The following is a 27,334-nucleotide window of genomic DNA, read 5'->3' as shown; positions in this document are numbered from 1 at the left end:
GGATTGTTCTCTCCATATTGCAAGTAAGTTTTTAAGCTACATCCTGGAAAAACCCAACTGTCTACCTCCTACGTCCTGGTGGTAGCTGCTATAAAGAGCTCCAGGGGCAGAGAAGGTTGGGCATGGTTTTCTAAGACTGCTCCTATCGGGCTCTTCCCAGTTAATGTCACATAGCAAGAAGCACAGACCTTACTCTGTGGCTCAAATGAACACTTTGGAAGCATAAGCAGGCAGAAGACCTCGAGGAGTGCTCTGGCCAGGCAACACCTAGGCGGCCCAAGCGTGGAAATGTTCCTCCTTTATCAGTACTACGCAAAAATATCCGAATCGATGATTTAGTTTTAGCTACTGTTTTAACAACATGGCCACTTAGAAGAAAATTTCTAAATCTTTCGAGGCTTAAGAATATAGTCACACACACACACAAAGAAAAAGGCTGAAAGTCTTTCTCTTCTATCTCCATGATCTCATCATTTAGGTTACCATTGGGAGCACCTGGTCAACCTAGGCGCTAACTCTGTGGAGGTGTGGAGGTGTAATTTAGGAGCGGGGGGAAGGCGGCACTTTTGGTCTCTGCAGCTTGGAAGGCAGGCACCTAAGCTCCAAGCACTTCTGGGTTTCCCTAGCAGTAGCAATTACAACCACCTTCTCTTAGCCCTGAATGATACATGGGACCCCAAGCACCAGTGGGGCTTTTCCTTAGGGAAAACAAATGGTTGTGAATATCGGTGTGTTGGTGAGGGCATGTATGTACCTCTCTGTGTGTGGTCTACACCCGTGGCTACACAAGCCTCAGCAGCCAGTGAGAAATAAGTTGAATGTGTCAGCCCCCGGCCACTTCGTTTCAGTCTTAAGCCCCGTCGCGCTTTCCGGCTTTTGCCTCTACCCAGCCTCCCGAAAAATAAGGCACCAAGTTGCCCGCGGCAGCGGCCCTAGGTGCAAACGGAACCCGCGCAGCCCCTACCTCGAAAGCTTTGCAATCTTCACAAAGCTGAAGACATCCATGCAGGCAGCTGGGGACCCCCGAGCGCGACAACTCCGTCGCCCCTTCTCACGCCAGCAACAACAGCAGCCTCCGCAGCCCCATGGCCAAGACCTCAGTGCGCCCAGGGCTCCAGTCGCGGCGACAGCGGGTGGCGGCGGGGGCCGGAGAGAACCTGCACCTGGAGGCGGCGGCTGCTACCACCCTCCGGCCGCGAGCTGCGTGTGCATCCCCGAGCAGGACCATTGATGAGCACCCGCGGCAGGAAAACTCAATGGAGAGGGAGCCAGGCAGGGCGCAAGAGGCGGGGGCTGGGAGCGCGGCCCGGGTCTCGCGCCCCGCCCCGTGCGCTCTGGCCCCGGGTACTGCCGGGCGTCTAGAGAAAGCGAGGCCCGGGCGAGAGGCGCTGCTCTGGCTTCCCGGCCCTCGGACCCCCGTGCCCCGCGCACCAAGGAGCGCAGACGGAGCCGGGAGACGGGAGACAGCAGGCGAGCTGGGCACACGCGCACGCACCCCTCGCAGCACTGCAGCTGCCTCCCTGCCTCCTTCTCCAAGCCGAGTCCCTGCTCCTCTCCCCACCCCCACCAGCCCAGGGGGAGGGGGCACTCTCCTGTCACCCACTGCGTGTGCCTCCAGATCTGAAGGATCTGGTCTAACAGTCTATGGCACACTGGAGAACTGTGAACGCTACCCCTCCCTCCCCAAGCCGAAGGAGAACCTTGCAACCGCAGGTTGCCCAAAGCCTCGGTTTGCTCCGTAAACAAAACTAGCGATCGGAAGGAGCAGGGATGATAGAGGCTGGGTCGTTTGTCAAGGGGAAGGGAAGGGAGATGCCCGGCGCAGCGGGCTCGATTGGGGGAGCGCAGAGTTCCCACTGCTTCTCCCGAACCGCTGGGGCGAGACGTGACCACTGGGCTGGCTGGGAAGGTGTGTCTTTGGACAGCAGCACCGCGGGAGTGTCGGCCAAATAAGAACCGGAGGCATTTGCGGGTAGGGGGATGAACACAGCTGCTCCCTCCTCCAGGAGCATAGAGCAGAAGGTCCCAGGAGCCCGTGATGCAGAGGCTAATTCTAACCGGGCTCGGAATCTAAGGGAAGAGAAGGATTAGAATGGGGTCTGGCACGCAGAGCGAGCTGCTTTTGCAAACTGAGCGGTGGGAGAAGGGAACAAGGAAGAAAAAAAACAAAACAAAACCTAACAAAACCTTGCCTGAGAAGCAAAAACACAGAAACATAAACACTCACCTTAGGCAGAGTAAACTCCAAGTTGCAGCCATCTAGAACTCCTCCTAGCCTTCTCTTTTACATGATTACCTTGGATAATCAGCCCTGTTCATTAACTCAGTTCTACCTCCTGGGAAGCTCAGGCTTCATTGGGCCCCTTTTTCTTCTTCCTCTTGGAGTCTCAAGGCCTCTTGTCCACAATCCTTTAAAATTTCCCCCCAGACTGTGAAGGTCAGCTGGCCGCACTAAGTGTGTGCTCTCCCACCAGCAGCGTTCACCTGGCGGCAGGGCCACTGCAAAGAACAGAGAGCACCCCCAGAAATGTTGGAAGATCCAGCCAGTGTTCCAGTCTAGCTCTCCGAGGGGATTAAGTAAGAAATGGGTTTAAAGTTCCCACACTTCTGCTCCTCTCCTGGTCTGTTGTTATATTTAAAGTCTTCAGTATTCAAGCCTAGTACTAACGCGTTTTTTTTTAAGCATTTATTTCAAAAACTGAACATCAAATAAATAGCAATCTGCAAAATCTGACTTAAAACTCAGGCATAAAATTATATTTTTTTGAATACATACTTATCAATTTTCCTGCAGCTTCTTTTAAATAGGCTAGTTTAATTGCATGAACGCAGTTACTACTCAAGGATCAGAAGAGGTGGGAGGGACCTTGGCTTTTGAACTCTGTTGTTTGTAAAATAATTATAGTTTGGATCTGCACTATGCTTTATAATTTTTAAAGCATTTTTTTTTTGCATTAGAGTCTCATAGCAACCCTGTCATATAAGTAAGGCAATACGTTTAGAAGAGAAATCTTTTATTTTTATGCCATAATCTATTCTCAACATACCAGACAAAAATGTGTGTGTGTGTCTGTGTGTTTTTTAACGTAGATCACATAATGTTACTTGTCTGATGTAAACTATGCAAAAGCTCTGCATTCTCGTCAAGCTGAAGTTGCACTCCTGCTAGGACCAACAAGACCCTACATCCCTTATCCTTTGATCTTTCTTACCTCAACTATTACTGCCCACTTCCCTCTCCCCTTTTTCCCCCGTCCCTCCTCATCCCCCACCCCGAGGCCCCCCTCCCTCACACACACACATACACTCACTGGGCTCCAGAAATTTTGGCCTCCTTGCTGTTCTTCAAACTCTACAGGTAATCTTCCCACTTTAGGATCTTTGCAATGGTTGTTCCCTCAGCCTGTAATGCTCTTTCCAGGAATATCTGCATGGCTGACTTCTCCACCCTGTCAAATCTATGCACCAATACCACTTCCAAAAATCCCCCTCTAAAAAGCCTATTTAAAATTGCAAAAGGCTCTCACATCCTGGACTCCAAGTGCCTATTAACTGTTTTATTCTTTTTTCTTGTTTCCATAGCACTTATCACCCACTAGCACACTATATAATTTATTTTTATCTTTAGGATTTCTTTCCTTTTTTTTTTTTTTTTTTTGTTTTTTTTTTTGTTTTTGGTCTGAATCTCCCACTGGAGCTCCACAAGGGCTGGGATTTTTGTTTTGTTTTTGTTTTTCACTGATGGATCCCAAATGCCTAGACCACTTCCCCAGATGTAGAAGGAACTTAAGAAATATTTGTCGAATGAACAAATCATATGCCCATTGGATTCACAGCCCAACCAAAGCTGGCCAAGCATCCCCAGTGAGTACTGATCTCTGTATGACTTCATGGCTTACGTCTGTCTCTCTCCCCACCCATCTACTTCCCCAGCATCCTTCAACCTCCTTTGGACTGACTGTTAATGATGGCAACAAAGGCCTTCTTAGATTCTCCAGTTATTTCCCCCCTTCACCTTTTCTACCTTTCCCCCAAGAGAGTGGCCACTGACACGTTCCCTCATCTCCGAGTCAACATCTGGCAGCACAAAACCAGCTCTTGATTGGGAAAAGGAGATAAAAACAGTGCCTTTGGAGAATGTGTTTTGAAAAAGTTCTTCCTTCTGAGAACAGAACAGTTGGGATGCTCTTTTTAAAAGGATTACCCTATTTATCAATAATTATTCCAGATACCAAATAGCTAATTATTCAACAGTGAAAGTGACAGGAAATAGACATTGTGTTTACTTCTAGAGAGACAGCCTCCCTTCGAGACATCTGGTCTACCTGGAACAGCTTGCTGTTGGCCTTCTCCCTGTGCCAATTTGTACACTACAGTCATGAATGGTGCAGATGCCATCTCTCCACAGCATAATAGCTACCAAGGGAAATGACTGACTTCTCCAGGTCTTTACACATCTCTCATATAGTAATTATCTAGTATGTTTTCTAATGGATTGATATTGTTTTCTAAAACAAAGAGATTCCACCCCTCCTCCTTTGTTTCTCATTAATATAGCAATGGAAAAAGCTGCTCCCTTGAAACATGCTAACACAGAGTGTTTATATCTTTAAGCCATCTTGGCAGAAGGACGGAGATTGGAGTAGTTGGTCTCTCAGCTCTGTCCCCTCTCTGTGCCAGGTGTGTGCTGCAGAGGTTAGGATAGGTTTGCCTAGCATGAACTAGATCTGCCTAAAACAAATAAAAGCCAAAAAAGTGGGATCCTGAGTACATATGTGGTTTTCTGAAGTTTTCATATTAACCTGGATAATCTCTAAGGCCCCTTCTAGATCTTGTAGGGGTTTACTAGTTGGAAACTTAATCTACTTAATTTGCTTCACTTAGGTTCAAGTGACCTTTGGTCATTTCTGAAAACCAGACACTTTCAAACACTGTTGAAAGTACTCATGAACAAAAGATTCAGGCTCACCAGATCCAGAGCAAGTCCTATAACTTCTCTGAGACTCAGTTTCCTCAGCTGTAAAATGGAAATAATACATCTTTACCTTACACAAAATGAGCACTTGAAGTTGGCACCAGTTTACAGTTGGCTACATATGAGTTGAGGCACATGAATGTTAGCTCTAGAAGGATTTCCACAGCTGTCTGCAGCCTTGGCAGTACTGGTAGGAAAAGTTTCAGCCTATAAAATGACTATTTAGGAGGCCCAACATTTACTTGGATTAATTAGAGGTGGGCGCTTTTGCCTAAAAATCAAACACTTTGTTGCCTGGGCAGTTACTAAAGCCCTAAGCTGTAATATCTTTTATGCCCCAGGGGATTATCAGGGGGAAGTGTGAGGAACTTCTTCATCATTGTTAAGGCCTTATCTAAAGCTGGTGTTAGGAATCTGCTATTGGGCCAGATGTTCCATATAGGTTGGCAGCTGAGGGTTCTTTTGCTGCAAATTACAGTAGAGAGAGCCCCAAGCATTTCTCAGCTGGACTGTAGCATCTCGACCATCTGGTCTCAGTCCTGAAAACAGAAGTAAATAAATAACAGCAAGGTATTCATTCAATCAGCAAATATTTATGGAGTGTCTCCCATGTACCAGGCACCATTGTAGGCACTGGGAAGTAGACTAGGCAACGAGGCAAGTTTCTGCTCTCATAGAACTTATAAAGAGGAGGTAGATGATAAACAACAAAATCAGAAATTGCAGTCAACAAGAAAATAGCAGATAGCAATGTGCAGAGAATTAAAATTCTTCTGATAGAAAGGGAGTGGCTAGGTGGCTATTTGTTATTCAGTGGTTCAGGAAGACTTCTATAAGGAGGTAACATTTAAACAGATATGAAGAATCTCATGGAGGCTATAGAGGCTGCCACACAAAATTCATATGGGAGAGTATTCCATGCAAAAGGAACGGCAAGGATAAAACAAGGATGTAGTCCTTGAGGCAGGAACAATGATTGTATGTTTGAAGAATCAGAAGGCAGCCAGTGTGACTGAAGAGTAATGCATTAAATGAAGTGAGAGTGAGTGAATTTGCAGGGGCAAGAAAGGTGAGATCACATGGGGCACAGTAGGCCAGTGTCAGCTGTCTGGCTGGTATAATGAGATGGGAGGCCATGTGAGGATTTTTAGCATGGAAGTGGCCAAATCTGACTTACGTTTTGAATGACCGCTCTTGAGGAAGTGAGTGTGAGGGCAGGGAAATTACTGATTTAGGAGCCTGTTGCAAGAATCCAGACAAGAGCTGGCAGCAGCTCAGAGAGGACATGACAAGGAGGTGGTGAAAAGTAGCCAGGCTTAAGATATGTTTTGAACAGGAACAGTTGATGGGTTAGATGTAAGAGGTGGGGAAAGAGAGGAATAAGGGAAAAACTCATTTATTTTTATTATTTACGAAATACGGCCGGGCGCGGTGGCTCAAGCCTGTAATCCCAGCACTTCGGGAGGCTGAGACGGGCGGATCACGAGGTCAGGAGATCAAGACCATCCTGGCTAACACGGTGAAACCCCGTCTCTACTAAAAACTACAAAAATCTAGCCGGGCGAGGTGGCGGGCGCCTGTAGTCCCAGCTACTCGGGAGGCTGAGGCAGGAGAATGGCGTGAACCCGGGAGGCGGAGCTTGCAGTGAGCTGAGATCCGGCCACTGCACTCCAGCCTGGGCAACAGAGCAAGACTCCGTCTCAAAAAAAAAAAAAAAATTATTTATGAAATACCCTGGTTTGGTCAGGCATGGTGGCTCATGCCTGTAATCCCAGCAGTTTGGGAGGCTGAGGTGGGAGGATCACTTGAGCCCAGGACGTTGAGGCTGCATTGAGCTCTGATTATGCTACTGCACTCCAGCCTGGGGAACAGAGTGAGACCCTATATGAAAAAAATAAAGAGAAGAAAAGAAGTGCCCTGCTTCCCTTCCCTAGATATAGAACATACAAAAACCAGAAGGGTTTGGCTGGGTGCAGTGGCTCAGGCCTGAAATCCCAGCACTTTGGAAGGCTGACGTGGGAAAATTGCTTGTTACCAGGAGTTTGAGACCAACCTGGGTAACATAGTGAGATCTCATCTCTAAAAAATAAAACCAAATAAAATAAAATAAAATAAAATAATTTTTAGAAACCAGAAGGGTTTTACCTCCATCTGGCTAAAGTATTCTGCCTTTCCTCCTGTTCCTTTTTTTTTTTTTTTTTTTTTTGAGACGGAGTCTCACACTCTCGCCCAGGCTGGAGTACAGTGGCACCATCTCGGCTCACTGCAAGCTCTGCCTCCCGGGTTCACACCATTCTCCTGCCTCAGCCTCCCAAGGAGCTGGGATTACAGGCACCCGCCACCACGCCTGGCTAATGTTTTGTGTTTTGAGTAGAGATGGGGGTTTCACTGTGTTAGCCAGGATGGTCTCGATCTCCTGACCTCGTGATCTGCCCGCCTCGGCCTCCCAAAGTGCTGGGATTACAGGCATGAGCCACTGCGCCCGGCTCTTCCTGTTCCTTTTAATGAACTCCAGTGCTCTGAAAGCTGACCCTCCTGTGATTCTCCTCTCTCTTGCCTGCTCAAGGCCCTTAATCTAGCACTTACTGTGTCTTTTTTCTGTATCAGTGTTTTTTTTGGTTTGTTTGTTTTTATCAAACTGTTGGACCATTCCTATGTGCATTCAAACATGATGCTTTTCTTTTTACCCTTACAATCACCCTACATTAAAACTGTTCTTGTCATTGTAACTAGGGACTCCACGTAGCTGAATACAACAGCCATTGCTCAGTCCTTATCAACACAGCTGACCATTCCCTCTTCCTTGAAACATTTTTTTCACATGTCTTTGGGGACTCCACACTCTCCTGGTTTTCTTACTTCCTTGCTGTTTGCTTCTTCTCAATATCTTTTTTGTTACTCTTCTGTCACTGTATCTCAACTTGCCAACCTTGAAACATTGGGATGTCCCAGGGTTTGGCTACAGTTTCTTCTCTTTGAGTATCTATGCTTACTTCCTAGGTGACAACATTGAGTTTTATGATGCTTAATGTTATCTATATGCTGACAAATTCCACATTTCTATCTCTGGCCTAGATTCATCAACTCCAGACCACCCACTCAACATCTCCATCTAGTGTTTAACAGGCACCTTGAAGTTAACATAGCCTAAAACTAATTCTCATAGAGAAGACTCCTGCCTACAGTCTTTTCCATCTCTGGTAATGCCAATTTCATCCTTTTAGTTGCTTAGCTTCAAAATCCAGGGGCCACTTTTAACTTTTTTTTCCTCCTAAATCTCACCTAAAACCGATTATCAAATCATTCAGATTTACCTCCAAAATAGATCCACATTATTTATATATCCTCCCAACTCCACCACAACCACTTACATCCAAGCCTCCATTGTCTCTTTCCTGGATAATTGCAATGGCCTACTAGCTGCTCTCCCTGCTTCCCCTATTGTCCCTTCCTTTGTTACCTTTCACCTTGTGTGCATGTCTTAATATTCTATAGTCTGGGAGAGGGACTAGGAGTTGGAAAGCCAGAGAAGTTGGTTTTAAATATTATTGTTTTCATCAGTATTCAATAAAGAGATGAATCATTATTGTACATTTGTAAGTTTTGCATTTTCTAAATGTTTTTGTTCCTTTATACCTTGAAATAACCCTGTAAGTTAGAGAAAAAAGTTATTATCATCCCATTTCAGAGATGACAAAAAGTGAGACCAGAAAAGCTAAGTGATGACAATAATTCTTACTAAATATGAGGATTATTACAAGAAGCATTGTTTCCTGGGGATTCATCTAGTATCATGAGGGGAAATTTTGAATATAGACTTGTGGAATAAAAATGTCTCAAATTCTACCAATATAATTCAGTTTTTTTTTTTCCTCTCATATTTGATTGTCCTAAAGGAGATTCAAAAATTTAAAATGCCATATGGAGCATAAGAAAGAACAGGAAATGTCCTGTTCTCATTTCCTTCCCCTTCTGATGCAATGCACATACACAGGTGAATCTTCCTAAGGGCCAAGAGATGTATAATATTTTGAGATTCCATCTACATTGGTAATTCTGTAATCAAGAAGACTAGGTTCTACAGGAACAAATTCAATATCAGAAACTTTTACCAGTCAACTGTATATCTATAAAATACACAATGATTAGCTCAGCCCCTCAGAAGCTGACCTTTATTCAAGGTTAAGAACCACGTTTGCTATATGGGCCTTCCCCTGGGCCTTATTAGGTCACTTAACTTCCTTTCTTTCTTTATCCCCACCCTCTCTCACCCGTTTTGCTCAGGCAAAAAGTCTGCCAATGTAGGATTATAATTACGGCTTTCCCACTGAATCTCCTCTTGTCTGATGAGGTATGGAAAGGCATGAGGAGGAGGTCATTTAAAAGATTCTGCCAGTGTATAATTTTCAGACTATGAATTCTTAATGTGACATACCCTGTAACAATATTTTGAATTCTTATGCAACATTCAAAAAACCTACAAAGCCTTATATTTGTCTGAGACATATTTTAATATTTCAAACTCATTTTAAACCTCTCAGATCCAGAATCACTTTTATGCTGTCTTTCTGACATAATGTTCCTTCACCTTGGCCCCCCGACTAGACAAAAACTAATCAAATCACGTTGAATAACAGCACTTCTGCTTGATGGATAAATTGCTCTAGTCCTGAAGACTATTATGAGGGTGAACTTTAAGGAAGATGTATGTACAAAAACGGCAGACTTGAGACCAGTTATTCCAGGTTTTTGAAGTCTCATTCATAAATTGATTTATTATTTTACTTATTAATTCATTCAATTAATATTTATTGAACATCTACCATATGCCATCTACTATATACTAGGCATTGTGGAGAGGGAATCAAGATGAAGACTTGACTCCTGTCCTCAAAGGCTGTAGCAGACATTGGTGCCTACTCTTTTCATGTGGAAATGAAGTTCCTTCTCAAGACCACCTGAGAACCCACCTCCCATCCAGCATCCAGTAGTTCCCTCCTCACTGCTTCCTGTCTCTAAATGAGGTCATCAAGCCTTAAGCTATATCTATCATCTTGCAACCGTGAGGCAACAGGCATGAAAATCAAAAGTCAAGATGTTGAGAACAGTGGGGTAGAGGCCAGAGGGGCTTGGTCCTGGAAGATATTGTCAAGTCATAGAACCAACTTAGAATGTTGGCCTTCAAATTTTCATGTTATAAGATAATTAAATCTCTGTCCCCACCCCCTTACACCTCTACCTTCTCTCTCTCTTTCTCTCTCTCTCTCTCTCCTTCCCTCCCTCCCTCTCTCCCTTTTTCCATTTAAGCCAAATATAATCAAGTATTTTGTTACTTGCAGCTGAATGCATGCCTAATTGATGCAAGGGGTTAACAATTAGTTGTGGGAGGATGGCATAAAATTATTTCTTAAAGACCTATAAAGAGATTTAATAAGGCAACTATGTAAACAGAGTATAAGATAGATAATCATTATGATGCCCCACATTGGTATAATGCTTTGAAGTTTAGAAAGGTTTCTGCACATGTCATCTCAGGCTTTACAACAATCCTATGGGGCAGGAATTATTGTCTCCAATTTACAAATAATAATCCTGAGGTCCTAGGGAGTTAAATGATTTGTTAGAGACCACACAGCCAGAAAACTGGAAGTAGAAGTCCTCAAACACATGTATCCTAATTTCCAATTTACTGAGTTTTCAACTATAGCAGAGCTACCTCACTCAGCCCAATGTCCATCGGCCTCAGCAAACTGTGAGAGGTGGAGATAAGAGGATGGGTAGCCATGAAGGTTGTTCAAAGGAGGGAGCTATATGGGGCTGGGACACAGGAGAAGTCTCCCGAAGAAGGAGAGCTGATATAGTTTGGATGTGTTCCCACCCAAATCTAATCTTGAATTGTAGTTCTCATAATCCTGTGTCATGGGAGGGACCTGGTGGGAGGTGATTGAATCATGGGGGCAGTTAACCCCATGCTGTTCTCATGATAGTGAATTCTCATGAGATCTGATGGTCTTATAAGGGGCTTTCCCCCCTTTGCTTGGCACTTCTCTCTCCTTCTGCCTTGTGAAGAGGGATTGTTTGCTTCCCCCTCTGCCATGATTGTAAGATTCCTGAGGCCTCCCCAACCATGAAGAATTGTGAGTCAATTAAATCTCTTTTCTTTATAAATTACCCAGTCTTGGGTATTTCTTCATAGCTGCATGAGAATGGACTAATAGAGTAAATTGTTACCACAGATAGGAGGGTGCTGCTATAAAGATACCCAAAACTGTGGAAGCGATTTTGGAACTGGGTAACAGGCAGAGATTGGAACAGTCTGGAGGGCTCAGAAGAAGACAGGAAGATGTAGGAAAGTTTGGAACTTCCTAGAAACTTGTTGAATGGCTTTGACCAAAATGCTGATAGTGATATGGACAATGAAGTCCAGGCTGAGGTAGTCTCCGATGGAGATGAGGAACTTGTTGGGAGCTGGAATAAAGGTGACTCTTGCTATGCTATAGCAAATAAACTGGCAGCATTTTGCCCCTGTCCTAGGGATCTGTGGAACTTTGACACTGAGAGAGATGATTTAGGGTATCTGGCAGAAGAAATTTCTAAGCGGCAAGGAATTCAAGAGGTGACTTGGGTGCTCTCAAAAGCTTTCAGTTTCACGCATTCACAAACACATAATTTGGAATTAGAATTTATGTTTAAAAGGGAAGCAGAGCATTTGTAGCCTGACAATGTGATAGAAAATTTGCAGCCTGACAACGTGATATAAAAAGCAAAACCTATTTTCTGCAGAGAAATTCAAGCCCACTGCAGAAATTTACATAAGTAATGAGGAGCCAAATGTTAATCACCAAAACAATGGGGAAACTGTCTCCAGGGCATGTTAGAGACCTTCATGGTAGCTTCTTCCATGACAGGTCCAAAGGCCTAGGAGGGAAAAATGGTTTCGTGGGTAGGGTCCCAGGCCCCTCTGCTCTGTGCAGCCTCAGGACATGGCACCCTGCATCCCAGCTGTTTCAGCTCCAGCCATGGCTAAAAGGGGTCAAGGTATAGCTCAGGCCATTACTTCAGAGGTTGCAAGCTCCAAGCCTTGGCAGCTTACACATGGTGCTGAGCCTGTGGGTGCACAGAAGTCAAAAAATGAGGTTTGGGAGCTTCTACCCAGATTTCAGAGTATGTATGGAAATGCCAGAATGTCCAGGCAGAAGCTTGCTTCATGGGCAGAGCCATCACGGGGAACCTCTGCTATAGCTGTGCGGAAGGGAAATGTGGGGTTGGAGCTGTGAGAAGAGGGCCACCGTCCTCCAGAACCCAGAATGGTAGATCCACCGACAGTTTGCACTGTGAACCTGGAAATGCCACAGACACTCAATGCCAACCTGTGGAAACAGCTGGGAGGGGGCTGTGCCCTGCAAAGCCACAGGGGTGGAGCTGCCCAAGGCCTTGTGAGCCCACATCTTGCATTGGCATGACCTGGATATGAGACATGGCATCAAAGGGGATCATTTTGGAACTTTAAGGTTTAATGACTGACTGCTCTATTGGATTTCAGACTTGCATGGTGCCTGTAACCCCTTTGTTTTGGTCAATTTATCCCATTTAGAATGACTGTATATATCCAATGCCTGTACCTACATTGTATCTAGGAAGTAACTAACTTGTTTTTTATTTTACAGGCTTATAGGTAGAAGGGACTTGCCTTGTCTCAGATGAAATTTTGGACTTGGATTCTTGGGTTAATGCTGGAGTGAGCTAAGACTTTGGAGGACTGTTGGAAAGGCATGATTGTGTTTTGAAATGTGAGGACATGAGATTTGGGAGGGGCTAGGGGCAGAATGATATGGTTTGACTGTGTCCCCATACAAATCTCATCTTGAATTGTATTTCTCATATTCCCCACATGTGATGGGAGGGACCCAGTGGGAGGTAATTGAATCATGGCAGCAGTTACCCCATGCTGTTCTTGTAATAGTGAGTTCTCATGAGATCTGATGGTCTTTTAAGGGTTTTTCCCCCTTTACTTGGCACTTCTCTCTCCTGCTGTCTTGTGAAGAAGGATGTGTTTGCTTCCCCCTTCTGCCATGATTATAAGTTTTCTGAGGCCTCCTCAGTCATGTGGAACTGTGAGTCAATTAAACCTCTTTTTTTATATATATAAATTACCCAGTCTCAGGTATTTTTTCATAGCAGCATGAGAACGAACTAATACAGGAGACCTAATGGATGGGTGGGAATTCAGAAAGAAAGACCATTCCAGACAAAGCGAATGTTGTGAAGATGAAAACAGGAAGATAAAAACAGGAATGAACACGTATTTCAACTGGAGTACATTCCCTGAGTTGGAGAGAAACTAAGGATATAAGGGACAAATGAATTCTGACATCAGGTATTCAATTTCACACCATGGACCTATCATTTTAGTAGGCAATGGAGTTCAATTAGCAACTCCAGAACAAAGACTTGTAGGGGCAGTTACAATAGGAAATTGAGCTTTATCAATAGAGCAATGGGTGGATAAAGGAGAGGAAGAGAACCTGGAGCCAGAAACCAGTAAGGGGATATTTTCAGTGGTCAACCAGGTGAGAGAATGTATGTCGATGATGCAAACTAGGGCTGGGGCATCTAAAACAGAAAAGCCATGATGGAATTAGGATGGTTGGCTAGGCTTGTCTATTGAGTATGAGAGATAGTAATGGAAGGGAGAAACCAAATTAGACTTCAAGGAATTCAGTAAAAGCAGCAGGTTTAGGGGAATGACAAGGATGACTGGTCTACTTGTTCCTTAGTACCCTAGGAAGAATGCTGATTTAATTAAATCAAACTCCCTCCCCTGCTCAGAACCACTCAGGGGGGCTCTTTTGTGAGGCATCAGTCCAGTCTGCCTATGATGTGAGATCTCTCTCTCACCCTTCCTGCAGTCACTACCAAAACTTCAGATCCATCCTTAGCTGTGTGCCTGGCTTTGTAAGACACTAAAATCTACCTCTCATAAGTTATCTCTCAGAGCAGGAAGATGGAGGGAGATTCATGATCCCTTTCTTCCCAAGGAACCAGCTTTGTCTCCAACCAAGAAATGTAGTATTCTCTTCTCCATGGCTTTTTGCTATTACTATTATCTATTCATTCTGGCTTTCCTTGGGATTCTTGCCATCAATCGGCAGACAGATGTCCTTCTCTATGGTTCTTCCTGTTTCTTGCTGTGTCACTGGCTAGTGACAAGCTGTGGCTAAGTTGTCAGCTCCCTAATTACAGGACAGTCTAATTACAGACATGTTATACTTGCAAGGTATTATTACTGAGGCTCTGTCTGCCATAGCCTAGAAGTAATCAAGCAAAATGTTATCTCAATTGTTATGGGACTGATATATGGAGTGATGTAAATTCTCTCATGCATTCTTGGTCTTGGGGACGCCCTTGGACTCTCGGGATGGGTTAACTGGGTGGATCTTGTTGAATGGGCTAGAATAAAACAGAAGGTAAGATGAGAGAAAGCTGAGGGAATAGGAGCATGGGGAATACAGAAGAGTCACTAAACTAGATTCTTCAGGGCCATTCAGTGAGCAGGGCAGAGCTTTCTGTCCCCCTAATCTCATTCAATCCTTACCCTCTTCAACGTAGGAGAAGGGAATTTTTGCATTTGCCAAAGCTAACATTTGAACTCTTGTTACAAGGGACTGTCAATGTTAGCAAGTCCAAAGTTGATCTTATAGTTGTTCTATTCTGAAGAAACCAAAGGATGTAAATCTATTCCTGTGGAGGACCTTACCCTGTCTGGAGGGATGTATTGGATCCCTTCCAGAACATAGCTGGGAAAGACAGCCTCTACCCACCTGACCCCAGTGTGCTTGCCAAAAAGGCTCCAGATAAGGACCAGGGATAAAAAAAAAAATTCAGAGGAAAGAGGAAAGAGGAAAAAGGAGAGGAAAACTCCCAATTGCCCATCAGAGGCTGACTGTCAGGATGGAAAGATTGCTTGGTGAGAAAAGTAATGTTGGGCATCATTTTCTGGGTTTCTTGTATATTTGAGAACAGCCAATAATGAGATTCTTTCTTTCTTGTAATACCTCCAGAAACCCTTCCAGATGTGGTTTCATTTCAGTTTTTTAAAACATAAGGGGTGTCCTTCTAATTCCAGGGGACTTATATCTCAGGATGTCCAGGTTCCAGGAGACTATTCCAGAAAATTACCACAACCTACATTGGCTCACGAACGAAAGCTACATCAGAGCTTTATCAGAGTGTGTTGACACAGCAGAGGAGAATTTTGGACTCTCAGTATGGAATTATTGGAAGAGCTGAAAGCTTTTAGAAAGCTTATGGGGCCCCAAGCATTTTCTCAAGATTGCCATGGCATCACTTGCACAGTGAATTAAGAACCCAGTCAGTGGGACTGCTCTCAAAGGGCACTGTATCTCAACGGAAATGAGGATGAAAAGGTTCCCAGCTGATCTGCATGCTAGGAAACGTACTATGCAATGAAGACATTAAATGACCAGTGGGACTGGCAGTAGAGCACATTCCTGGATTTACTCATTCTTTCATTCAATAAATATATATTGAGCATTTATTAAATGGAAGGCATTGTACAAGTTGCTGTGGCTACCATGGTGAGCCACACAGGTGTAACTTCTAGCAATTTTACACTCCAGGGGTACTCCACTTTGGAGCTCTGCCACCCTCCCCTCATTATATCAAGCATATTAAAATGCATACTCATCACACATTAAATATACTTTGTTGCTATTAATATTTGAAAGATTTTAAATAAAATCTATAATTTTGAATTTTGTTATGAATCAAATATTTAGTTTGCTCTTGTGATTTGATTCATATACATCTACTTAAGAATAGAGTTTCATTCACTTGATTGCCATATTGTAATATCATTAAGTTTTGTAAACATTTAATTACACATTAATTACTTTTAATTTTACAGCTTATTTTCGTATTTTGGAGGCCAATATCTGTTTTCCTCAGGTCTCAAATTATGAAATAGGCCCTTCAAAATCTCAAAGGCCCTTGATATTTGGTCTGCCACATGTTAGGGAATAAAGAAACCCCAATGGGTCCTCCCATTGTAGAACCTACCTTCTAGTGTGCGAGAAAAAAAATACTTATTTAGTTATCTAATAGTGTACATATTTTTAACTTTTATAAGAGCTAATAAAAGAATGTACAGAATGTTCTGTTAGCAATTAACTGAGGACCAAACCTTGTCTTACAAGGAACATGGTGTTAGGGGAAGTTTTGCTAAGTAAGTGATAAACTGTGAGCACTGAAAGATAAGTGGAAATTAAGGGAAGAGGAATTGGGTCAGGAAGATCATTCCAGAAAGGGAGATTAGTATGTGTAAAGTCCCTAGGAAAGAAAGGGTCATGGGATGTACCAGGAACTGGATTGCAAGCAATATAGGGGAGAGTGGTAGCTGATGAGGTCAAAGAGGAGGTTAGAGGGCCCACAGGCCACTGGAAAGATATCGTGTATATCTTAAGTGCAATGGGAAGTCATTGGAGTTTCCTTTCAGAATAGCAGTGACACGTCTGCTCCTGTGATTCCCAGGGGTGGGAGACCATGGTGGGAGCGTAGAGAATGAAGAAAAGCACAAACCAAGAATTGATTCCACTGCTTTAACCGAAGTAGCACTGACACAACACCCCATCAGAGGAGTGTTTTTACCCAAGAAGTTTAGAAGGTTGTCACAACAAGTAAGAAGGGTTGCTACTGGACTCTAATAGGTAGAGACCAGGGATGCTATGAAACACCCAACAATATACAAGATAGCCCCACAACAAAGAATGATCTACTCAATTGTCAATAGTGTTGATGTTGAGAAACCTTGCTATAGAACAGTGCTATAGACTCAACAACAATGTGTGTTGAGAACCCTCATCAGACCTAGAAGTCGAAAATGTAGTTCTTTCTTTTCTACTAAGGTCAAGCAATGGAGAGAGATGCTAGAGTGCAAGGAACAAATGGAAGAACCCAGAAGAAAATCAAGGCCAGGTGCAGTGGCTCATGCCTGTAATCTCAGAATTTTGGGAGGCCAAGGTGGGTGGATCACTTGAGCCCAGGAGTTCAAGACCAGCTTGCCAACATGGTGAAACCCCGTCTCTACTAAAAATATAAAAATTAGCCAGGCATACTGGCACACGCCTGTAATCCCAGCTATTTGGGAGGCTGAGGCAGGAAGATGGCTTGAACCCGGGAGGCAGAGGTTGGAGCTGAGATCACACCACTGTAATCCAGCCTGGGTGACAGAGCAAGTGAGACTCCATCTAAAAAACAATACAAAAAAAAAAGAGAGATAAGAAAATCAAGCTATGACTCAATTATGCTCTCTGGGTACATTACAGAAAGAGTTGGAAACCTGGGCTAAACTGTAAGAACTAAGGTGGTTGGGTCCTCAGCCAGCATAAAGGGAGGCCCTTCTTATACAGTTGTGCAGAATGTACATTGCACAATTTTGTAGGGCACCATTCACATGTTAATTATACATATGTGTCCGGGGCTGCGTGCCCCGGCCATAGCAAATAATAATTAATGATTAAACGCCCGAGCTCTATTCCTTTCCACCTTCTACCTCCTCCCTAGATTTGTTGTCTCTCTTTTGTATCAATACCTCATAATAGATGGCGCTCTTCCTGCTTCTTCTTCACTTGTTTTTCCCCCGCGGCCGCGAAAATTGTTACTTTGTAGCACAGGCACCATCCCGTGCCCGGGAAAATTACCAACTGACAGCGCAGGTGCAACATGATGTTCGACCAGAGAAACCAATACCTACTTGGTCACGCCCTCTGCGATGAGATCATCTCCGCCTCTGGCCCAACCCCTTCCCCTCCAAGTGTATATAAGGCACTGCATTACCGCCATTAAACGAGACTTGATCAGAGCACTGTCTTGTCTCCATTTCTCGTGTCTCTTGTCCCCCAAATTCCCACTCCCTCCTCCAGGGCCTGCTTCGACGATCCCGCGGGCCAGGATACATATGTATATTTGCTCAGAAAATTTTCTCAAACATAGCAATGAAGTGCTTTAGGAAAGTAAATCTTTTTCTATTTTTTATTAAAATGTTATATGAGCTACTTAGCATTAACATGATATTAAAGTTTTTGATAGTTAACTATAGGCCCATATATACTTGTATTTGAACACCTGGCCCCTGGTGGCCTTGTTCCATGTCAGAGATATAGAATTACTGGTAAACCTTCTAAAGTATCAGTTGATCTGTGAGCTCAGCCCTTGGCAATATTCCTGGAATCTCCACATTATTAACAGAAAACTCTTCAGAGTACTCATCGAAAAAAAAAAAAAAAGGAAGATACTGTTAATTGTTCAATTCTTCCACTTCTGGGCAGGTGGATTACATTTCCCAGCATCCCTCACAGTTGGATGTGGCCATAAGAGTGATTTGAGACTGTGAAATATAGACAGAAGTGCTGGCTTGGCCCACAAAACACTCCTGTTGTACAGTTTTCTGCTCTCTGTTTCCCCATCTATACAGAGATCACTCCAAGGACCTATAGAAGGATGAAGCCGTAAGATGGAAGAACTCTGGGTTTTCAAGTGACCATATGAAGCCCTCACCAACCCACTTTGCAGTGGAACACAAAGAAACAACATTTATGTTCGTCTTTTGTAAATTTTAGGTTGTTTGGTACAGTGGTTGCCTGCCCTTCCTAGTACATTGCTGAGGGGGAAATTACAGTCATCAAGTCTATAAGGAAGGTGATACAATATAGTGGGTAATGCCACAGAACTTGGAGCCAGAGTACATATGTTTGTATCCTACTCCTGCCACTTTCTAGCTGTGAGAACTTGGGCAAATTTGCTTAAATGTCTGCATTAGTTTCCTTATATATAAAATTGGAGCAATAATTATATCAAACTCATAAATGTGTGGTGAGATTCAATACACGAAAATTGCCCCCACCAATGTCTCACACATCATGAGCTTCAGTAACAGTTCACTATTCTGAGGCTGACACTTGAGCACTCTGACTATGCATATGCTGAGAGACTTACAAAGGAAGACTGCTAATGATGTGGGACCAGGCCTTGTCACCAGATCCAGATCTTTCCTAGGACCCTTCCTGCAGCCTAAGATACCATGGATCTCATGACCCAGAGATGAGTAACCTTGGAGATTCCCTGCAGCACAGGAATGAGACATGTTGTGAGGCTTGGATGTGATAGCATTGCCTGGGGAACCAAGTACACAGTTCAGCTTTATCTTGTGTCAGTTTGAGAGTGATCCCAAAGATTTGCACTCTCAGAGAGATTCTCACTGAGGATACCACCACCCACCATAAGACCATGGAAGGATCAGGGAAAGTTAGAATATGCTCAGATCACCTTATGCAAAGTTACCTTGCCAAGGTGAAGTAATGGATCACTTCCAGATCCCCATTATACTCTTAAAAATGGAAGACTCTCCAGAATCTTTTGTTTGTGTGAGTTATATCTATCAATATTTACTATGTTAGAAATTAAAACCGAAAAATGTTTAAACATTTATCAATTCTTTTAAAATAAGAACAATAAATCCATTACACATATATAACATTTTTAATGAAATATATTTCAAAAAAATCGTGAGAAAAGTGGCACTGTTTTACATTTTTGCAAATCTAAGATCTGGCCTTAAAAAGCTGGATTCTTATATCTGCTTCTGCATTCAATTTGTTGAGATATCACACATCATGTAGCCTCCAAAAAACTCCACCAAGCATTAATGAGATAATGAGATTGAAAATAGCAAATAAAGTCTTACTATTATTATAAAAGTAGTTTTGACCTTACAGTCTCCCTGAATGAGTTTAAAGGACACCCAGGATTCCCAGCCTACATTTGAAGAATCACAGAAAGTGGTCAATCATGCCACAGTGCCAAGTACTCACTCAGTTCTCAGTAGTTCTCACTATTTGGTGGTAGAACTTTTGATAGCAAATGTCTGTGTTTTCTTTTAAGTGATCATACATTATTGTACCCCAACATAGATGAATATATACATTACCCATATTTGAAAGAGAAAGGCATAAAAGATTTGTTGGCTTCACCTAAGGTGACAATCCTAGTCACTCTGGAATCCTAGTCTTGGATTTTCTTCTATCCAATCAACATTTTTACTTAGTCCTGATAACACATTGAAATGTCTACTTAGTCTACTGTTAATATACTTAGTCGGATACAGGTCACCTGAGCATAGCACACCTTCTACAGGTGACCTCAGCTCTTATCCAATCCCATTCTGAGGCTATATTTAGTATTTTTGGACTCCTGGCCTCAAGCAATCCTCCCCCCTCAGCCTCCCAAAGAGCTGGGATTACAGGTGTGAGCCACCCTGTCCAGCATATAGTTAGTATTTTCTATGCATCCTAGCAGAGATTCAATTTTGTGACGCAATAACCAGAAATGGGTATTTTGCGATGCTCTTATGGAGAAATTTTTTGGGAGAGGAGAAAGATGACTCATACCACACACTACTTACAAGCAAATCTGTTAATTTCTCTAACTGAAAATTCCAACATTCTTTCCTCATTCCCATAATCCCATCTCTTCTTCCTCTCTTATCTTACACAGTTCTCTTTTCTTACACAGTAACTCAGAATCTCACTTTATTGTGGAGCAAAACTTAGCTTTTACCCTTAATTCATAATTTCCATTTTGCAAAAGAAAATTCAGTGATTGGTGACTACTGCTGCTTCTTTGAATGTCCCTTGGAGAGCACAATTCATTCAGCCATACCTAGAATAGTTCATCAAGAAAAAATATTACAAAATTTCTTTACTTGTCTTTCATTTCTACTAAGTGTCGTAGAACTGACTTCAGTCCCACAGAGCTCAAGGCCATCTCAACGAAGTTCTCTAATGTATACTCCTGTGACTATAGTATCACATTCTGCTTCTACAGATACATGTATACTTCTACTTAAGCAAATTCAAGAATATCTCCACACATAGCTTTGCGGTCTGAATGAAAGGTTGAGTTTATGTTATTCAAACCCATGTTCTGCTGGATATTATTTCAAGACAATAAAGATGAATTCAATATATCCCTGCTTCACCTTCATATGTTTGAGGAAATTCTCACATCATTACTGTCTTCTCTTCTCCAGGCTAAATAAGCTTACCATCTTCCTTAAATTGAAACTCATACTTTATTTTCTTTCCCTCTTATCATTTGCTTAGCTTTCCATGGACTCCCTCCAATCCTTTCATGTGTTTTTAAAATTTGCAGTCTCAAGTTACACCTAGCCTCTATAAAGGTAGATTTTAAACCATGTAACATATTATATATGTAATTGTAAGAAATAATTCATAATTTTTCTTCATTTCATATTGATGACATATCAGTCACATGTTCATTTTGAGATTAAATTAACAATTTCTTTTCTAAATCATGGTGAACTGGGCCACTGAAATTGGCAGGAAGCAAAGAAACAGTCCTAGGGTGTTAAATTTTTCTTCTTTCATGTTACTCAGTGATGCTTCCCAGATACATACAGTATGCTGAACTTTTCATGGTAGAAGCTTTTGGATCTATGTATGACTCTACTCTATAACCCCTTTAAAGGACAGGACCAAGTGTTTATTTTTATAATATGTGACCCCAATCCTGGACATAGTGCTGTGGACCAAGAATGAACACTTGGCCTAAGGTCAAGCACCACTCTCAAACCAAAGATTAGCCAAATCCTCTCACTTGAGAATTTGAGCTTAGAGTCACAGACAGTCAGTCTGTGGTGGGGGATGGAACTCTAAGTTCATGTATCTGGGAGTCCTTGAGAGCCCTTTACAAGTGATCAAAATTGTTAGGAAAGAGACCAGGAGACACAGAAATGGGATATATCCTGTGGTTATGAACAGACAAAGAGACGAAGAGAAAAAGAAAAGAACTTTCAGCCCCAGTGTCCTCCCTTCTGTCATTCTCATGAAGCTTGGCTGCGTTTGATTCCTGTGTCTGAGTGACTGCATAGTATAAATGTACTATATCTCTCTTCTTTACATCAGCTAGTTTGAGCAGATTTCTAACTCTTGCAACCAAATGCTTTCCAGGCAAAGCCATCTTCACCACCGGATGGCACAGGTGTGGGAGGCAGGATGAGCCAAGTCTGACAGCCCTGGACATTGGAGATAAGCCTGTCCCTGCCCCCACTCCTCTGTGGCAGAAGGTGTTCTCATTGAGTTCCCACAGACACACACACAGGAGGCCTTTCTGCTTCCATTGACAATGACAATGCCCCAACCGTGACTTGGAAATGGTTTTCCTTATTCCTAGGTTTGTTAACAGCCATCAGTCACCTGCTGTGGACTTTCATTTTTTTAAACAAAAGTATTTAGCAATTTGGTGTAACAAAAGACAAGAAAGTGAGGTAAGAATACTTCTAGGCACTTTTAAAAATGTCTGGCTTCTTTGTCATCCACTTAAGTGCATACTTAACAGATTAATCAATGGCTCTTGAAGAAGAGAGTTTTAGTGGATAATTCCACTTACTAGTAAGTAGACAAGGCAATAATGGAGCATAAGAATTAAAATTAGGAAGAATATTTAGGTCAAAAGGAGTCAAGTAGGCTTTGGGGAAAAGGTGGATTTTGATATAGTACTAAGGGGTTTTAGAAGTCAGTAATAATTTTAAAAAACTTCTTTGAACATTCCATAACTCACCCTTTGCTTATTTTTCCTAACTATTGTATGCATGTTACATTAAAAGTATTTTAAATATAAAAAAGAATTTGCCCAGATGAAATATAAGGTAGGAAACAGGGAAAGGGTGTATCAAGCAGAAAAAGGAGCAACAGATACTGTTTAACATGATCAGGAAGCAAAATGATTGGAACTTGGATACTGGGAAGAACAATTGATAAATGTTGATAAACCTGATATTTATCTGATTTGATAAAATGTAATAAATAAGTCTGGCAAATAAATGTAAAAAAGAAGTCAGTAGTACAGGTTGCATGGAGGGAGGGTGGTCTGTCCAGCTCAAACTAAAGAGCAGACACAGAAGAGTGACAGTCCCTGTCTGAGTGGAGTGAGGGAACACGCTGGACCATGAAAATGGGGCCAAAGCATGGGAGCCTTGTGTGCCAAGCTTGTGAGTTGTAACTTAATGTAAAAGCCAGTTGGTATCATATTTGGAATTGAAATGGCAATGTGTCCTTTTATTTGGGGAAATAATTGGTGTGAGTTCAGTATCCTTGAAGGGGAGAGAGTGAAAGAGTAAATGGCAACATTAGAAGATGAGTGTAGGAATATGGGCTGAGATGATAGACATCTACACAGTGGTGGCGGCAGAGAAGAAAAGGAAGGATAGACTCTAAGGGCAACATTATAAATAAAGATTAATAGGCACAGCTAAATTTTCAGAAATCATTCCTAAAGAACATATCCATGGAACCAAAAACCACCTGTATCCCCAAAACTATTGAAATTTTAAAGATTTTTTAAAATAATGAGAAAAGGAATACATTACATGCATTTTCCTCTTCCCATTTTGCAGATGAAGAAGTTGACATGCAGCAGGACAAAAGTGTTTGCCCAAGATCATATGATATAAGTGCTCTTACCTTCTAATTTTGTACCATAGTTGACTTTGGCAACTTTTAATCCTGCAACTTCAGATTTGGGAAGATACCTCAGGAAAGCTTCAACAATGGTAACTTAGCATGAAGTAAAAAGCAAAGATATTGAGTAATGGGAGAACTTAAACTAAGATTAACCAGTTCTCTGACACAGCAAGAAAAGATGATTCTTGAATGCTTGATGCTACTTAAACTTAATGAGTAAATAAATAAATGAAGATAAATTTTTTAAAAAGATTAATGGGCCTAGTTACTAACTTGGCATAGGGAAAAAAGAATGGAGGATTTTCAAAGGTTATTCATCCCATAAATTATTTAACAAGCACATATAGCAATATATATATATATAAAATCTGATGCTACCATGTCAGAGAAGGGTCTTAAGAATATCAGGTGCTCATGGCATCAGTGAGAGCTTGGAGAGTCAGGCATAGAAAGCTGACAGATCCAAAAATGCCTTTCTAACTTGAGTCCCATGAGAAAATTAAGTTCCATCACCCTATAGCATGCATTCCATATAATGACGTAACTCTTCTCCTGTGCATCTAAAATGGTACTAGTTATGTGCCATCTCAGGCAGAATTGAAAAAATTGTCACTCAAATCATTTTCAGTTCCCGTAGTTCAAATGAGGTTCCCCAACTTAGAAAGGCTATCTGGGGGCAAAGGCAAAAGCACCATGTGGTCTCGGCCACACACTACTCATTGCCTTTGTTCCCATATCACTGCTTCACCTGCTCAAGATTAAAAGTCTCAGGAGCATGGGGAGAGTTCAAGTATCTGGAAAATCTTTAAAAGAAAATGTTTTAAAATGGATCTTGAAAAATATCAGTGAGGGCTGGCAAGTCCAGCCAAAAGAGAGAAAGAGAGAGAGAGAGAAGGTTGAAAGGGTTTGGCATGTTAAGTGTGATAGAGCTGGGAATAGTGAGACTGGGGGTTGATGGCAGAGGATGAAGTTGGAAATGGGAACAGGCTGGGAAAGGTCTGGAATGTTCTAATAAATAGATTAGATAATTCCATCTAGTCCCTGGAAAGTCACTGAGGCTAGTAAAGTTTGAGAGTGACCAGATCTATTTGTCACAATGGTAAGACTGATGGAGAACAAATTATAAGAAGGAAAGACTAGAGGAGTAAGGGAAGTACTGAATATACGAGATGTCAGTGGCAACAGGCCATTCATCCACGAGCCTCAGTACATAAATCAAGACTAAAAAATGTTTCTCTGACTACATGGAGAGGCACAGCTTGCAAGGGAAGAGTGAGGATTCAAACCACTGGGAAGCAAGGAAGCCATCGAGAGATGAATTTAAGTCATCCAGGTGATAAATTATAAAGTCTTGCGAAAAAGGGAGTGATCGTAATCATGGGGAGGAGAAGACACTGCAGGAATGAAAATTAGGATAAAGGAAAGGATGTGAATTAATGTCACACCTACAAAATTCTCCAGATATGTGTGACATGAAGCCACAGTCTGAAGTAAGTGAGGAAGAAAAAAAAAAAAAAGAAAGGAGGCCAGCACTGGGGGATACTCAGAGTTAGGGCATGAAGTGTGGACAAGAGTCAACAGAGGGGGCAGGGGAGCAAGGAGAGAATGTCAGGGGAACAACACCATGAGGGCCAGGCAATACTGAAGGAATGGGACAGTTAAGAAAGAATAGGTAAGGCCAGGAGTGGTGGCTCACACCTGTAATCCCAACACTTTGGGAGGCCAAGGCAGGAGGATCACTTTGGCTCACGAGTTAGAGACCAGTCTAGGCAACGTGAAGAAACCCTGTCTCTACAAAAATTAAAAAACTTAGCCAAGCATGTTGGTGTGTGCCTGTAGTCCCAGCTACTTTGGAGGCTGAGGCATGAGGATTGCTCAAGGCTGCAATCAGCCTTGATTTCTAGTCTCATTAGAAAACAAAACCGAAAAGTTCTCCTTCAAATCTTGTTCATATGAAATAGAATAACTTCATATCCTTGCTTCCTTCCATCAAAATCTTATTTACTCTCAAGGTATTTTATTCTGATACCACCAAAACATAATAGAAATTAGTAGTTATGACCATATTGCTTGACCTGGTCTACCACTGTTAGGAATCTATCTATCCCAAAGAATTACTTAAAAATGTATTCAAGACTGACTTTAGTTGTATTGCTGATAGTATAAACAAATGCAGTAGAACAAAAACAGAAAAGATATCTGGCAAGTGAGCAAAGCTAGGATAGGTTACGTGTACTATGCTATAGCAATATTCTACACTGTAGATCAAATAGATACATGGAAACATTTATATGAATTAAGGAAAAAGAAGTAATTAGCTAATTAAGATTACATTTAAAAAGTCATTTTGTATTTTTGTCTGTTACACAGTTATTTATATGTTTATTTTAAAGACGGTTAAAAAGGAAATAAAAATTAAATATAAGAGTTATTTCTGGCATACTAGAAGAATTAGAAAAGATTTTTCATTTGTTAGGTTACATTGCCATAGATAAAACTTTATAGTTAAATGCTATTGAGTAAATAAGGACCTTATGCCATATATTCTTATGAGCAAAAAGTCAAAATGGCCTGATAAAATCATATTTCAATTTAAAAATATGAGATTGAAATATGAATGAGTACTTAAAATGACTAAAAATATGATTTTATAAGTTTTTTGGTTAAGTAATATAGGGCTATATTATTTACATGTAAATAGCAAAGTATAGGGAACAACTCTGGAAGAGACAGATTAATTTACTCATTTATTGTGAAATAGGAATTTATGCCCATTTGATGCCAGTCATGAGACTTATTACAAAACATATGCTAAAACAACAGAAGCACACTTTTAAAAATATAGCTTTGAACCTATTTCCCATCCCTAAAGACAGATAGAAAAAAAATATTCATAGAAACAGTGAAAAAAGAAAACAGTTCAAATTTAAGAAAGAAACAGATGAATATTCTGGAAAATGAGAAGAGTGACAGTTGAGAAGAAAGAAGAAAAATGGAAAACAGGAGGAAAAGATATTGCAGAAAGGCTCTGTAGCATATAATAGGCTATAGGAAGCAAGATATTTTAAAGGTGAACTTGACTGAGAACAAGAATATGTGAAAGAAAATTCCCAGTTGGTAGTATAAAAGAAGAGAAAAATATATTTTAAAAAGATACAAACAGATTAAAGGATAGGAAAATATTGGAGTCATTTAAAGTCATATTCATAATTTAATGTTCCCTGTACAATTCTTTCATCTTTCCGAAAAATGGTTCATAACTCCAAATATCTATACAAAAGGTCCTCTTTTCATCAAAATTTTTAAATTGCCCCAGTATCTCATTGTCTTTAATACAGTGTTTCCTAAGACTCTTGGTTGCAAATGATAGTATTCCAACTCAGACTAGCTTATACCAAAGAGGAATGCATTGTGGTAGGCAGAATAATGCCCCTTCTGCAAAGATGTCCATGTCCTAATCCCCAGAACCTGAGAATATGCTTCCTTACATAGCAAAAGGGCTTTCACTGATGTGATTAAGTCAAACATTTTGAGATGGGTTGATTATCTTGGATTACGCAGATGGACTCAATTTAATCACAGAGGCTTTATAAGGGAAAAAGAGAGAGGCAGGCAGGAAGGCAGGCAGTCAGGTGAATCACAGTCAGAGGAAGAGATATGATTACAGAAGCAGAGGTTGGAGTGATGCAGAGCCATGAACCAAGAGCCAAGGAATGTAGGTAGCCCCTAGAAGCTGAAAAAAGCAAGTAAATGGATCTTCCTGAGAGCCTCCAGCAGGAATGCAGCCCTGCAGACCAGTTTA

At 41.8% G+C, this 27,334-nt stretch overlaps 1 protein-coding gene across 7 annotated transcripts in view; it reads right to left on the bottom strand.

Moving 5' to 3' along the window:
• FRMPD4 (FERM and PDZ domain containing 4) overlaps positions 1-27,334 on the bottom strand; it is an 863,942-nt gene that overhangs the window by 593,350 nt on the left and 243,258 nt on the right. The window contains exon 1 of one of the 7 annotated variants that reach the window (XM_050777257.1): positions 2,228-3,275. The exons of 1 other annotated variant lie outside the window; for it this stretch is intronic. In XM_050777257.1, the coding sequence (XP_050633214.1) occupies positions 2,228-2,259 (32 nt within the window). In that variant the 5' untranslated portion in view covers positions 2,260-3,275. 5 more of the 7 variants (XM_050777250.1, XM_050777256.1, XM_050777249.1 and 2 more) reach the window with 5 other exon arrangements.

This window comes from Macaca thibetana, chromosome X (genome assembly GCF_024542745.1).
Source record: "Macaca thibetana thibetana isolate TM-01 chromosome X, ASM2454274v1, whole genome shotgun sequence".
Lineage (NCBI taxonomy): Eukaryota > Metazoa > Chordata > Mammalia > Primates > Cercopithecidae > Macaca > Macaca thibetana.
The sequence above is the reverse complement of the archived record's forward strand: the minus strand, read 5'-3'. Positions and strand labels throughout refer to the sequence as shown.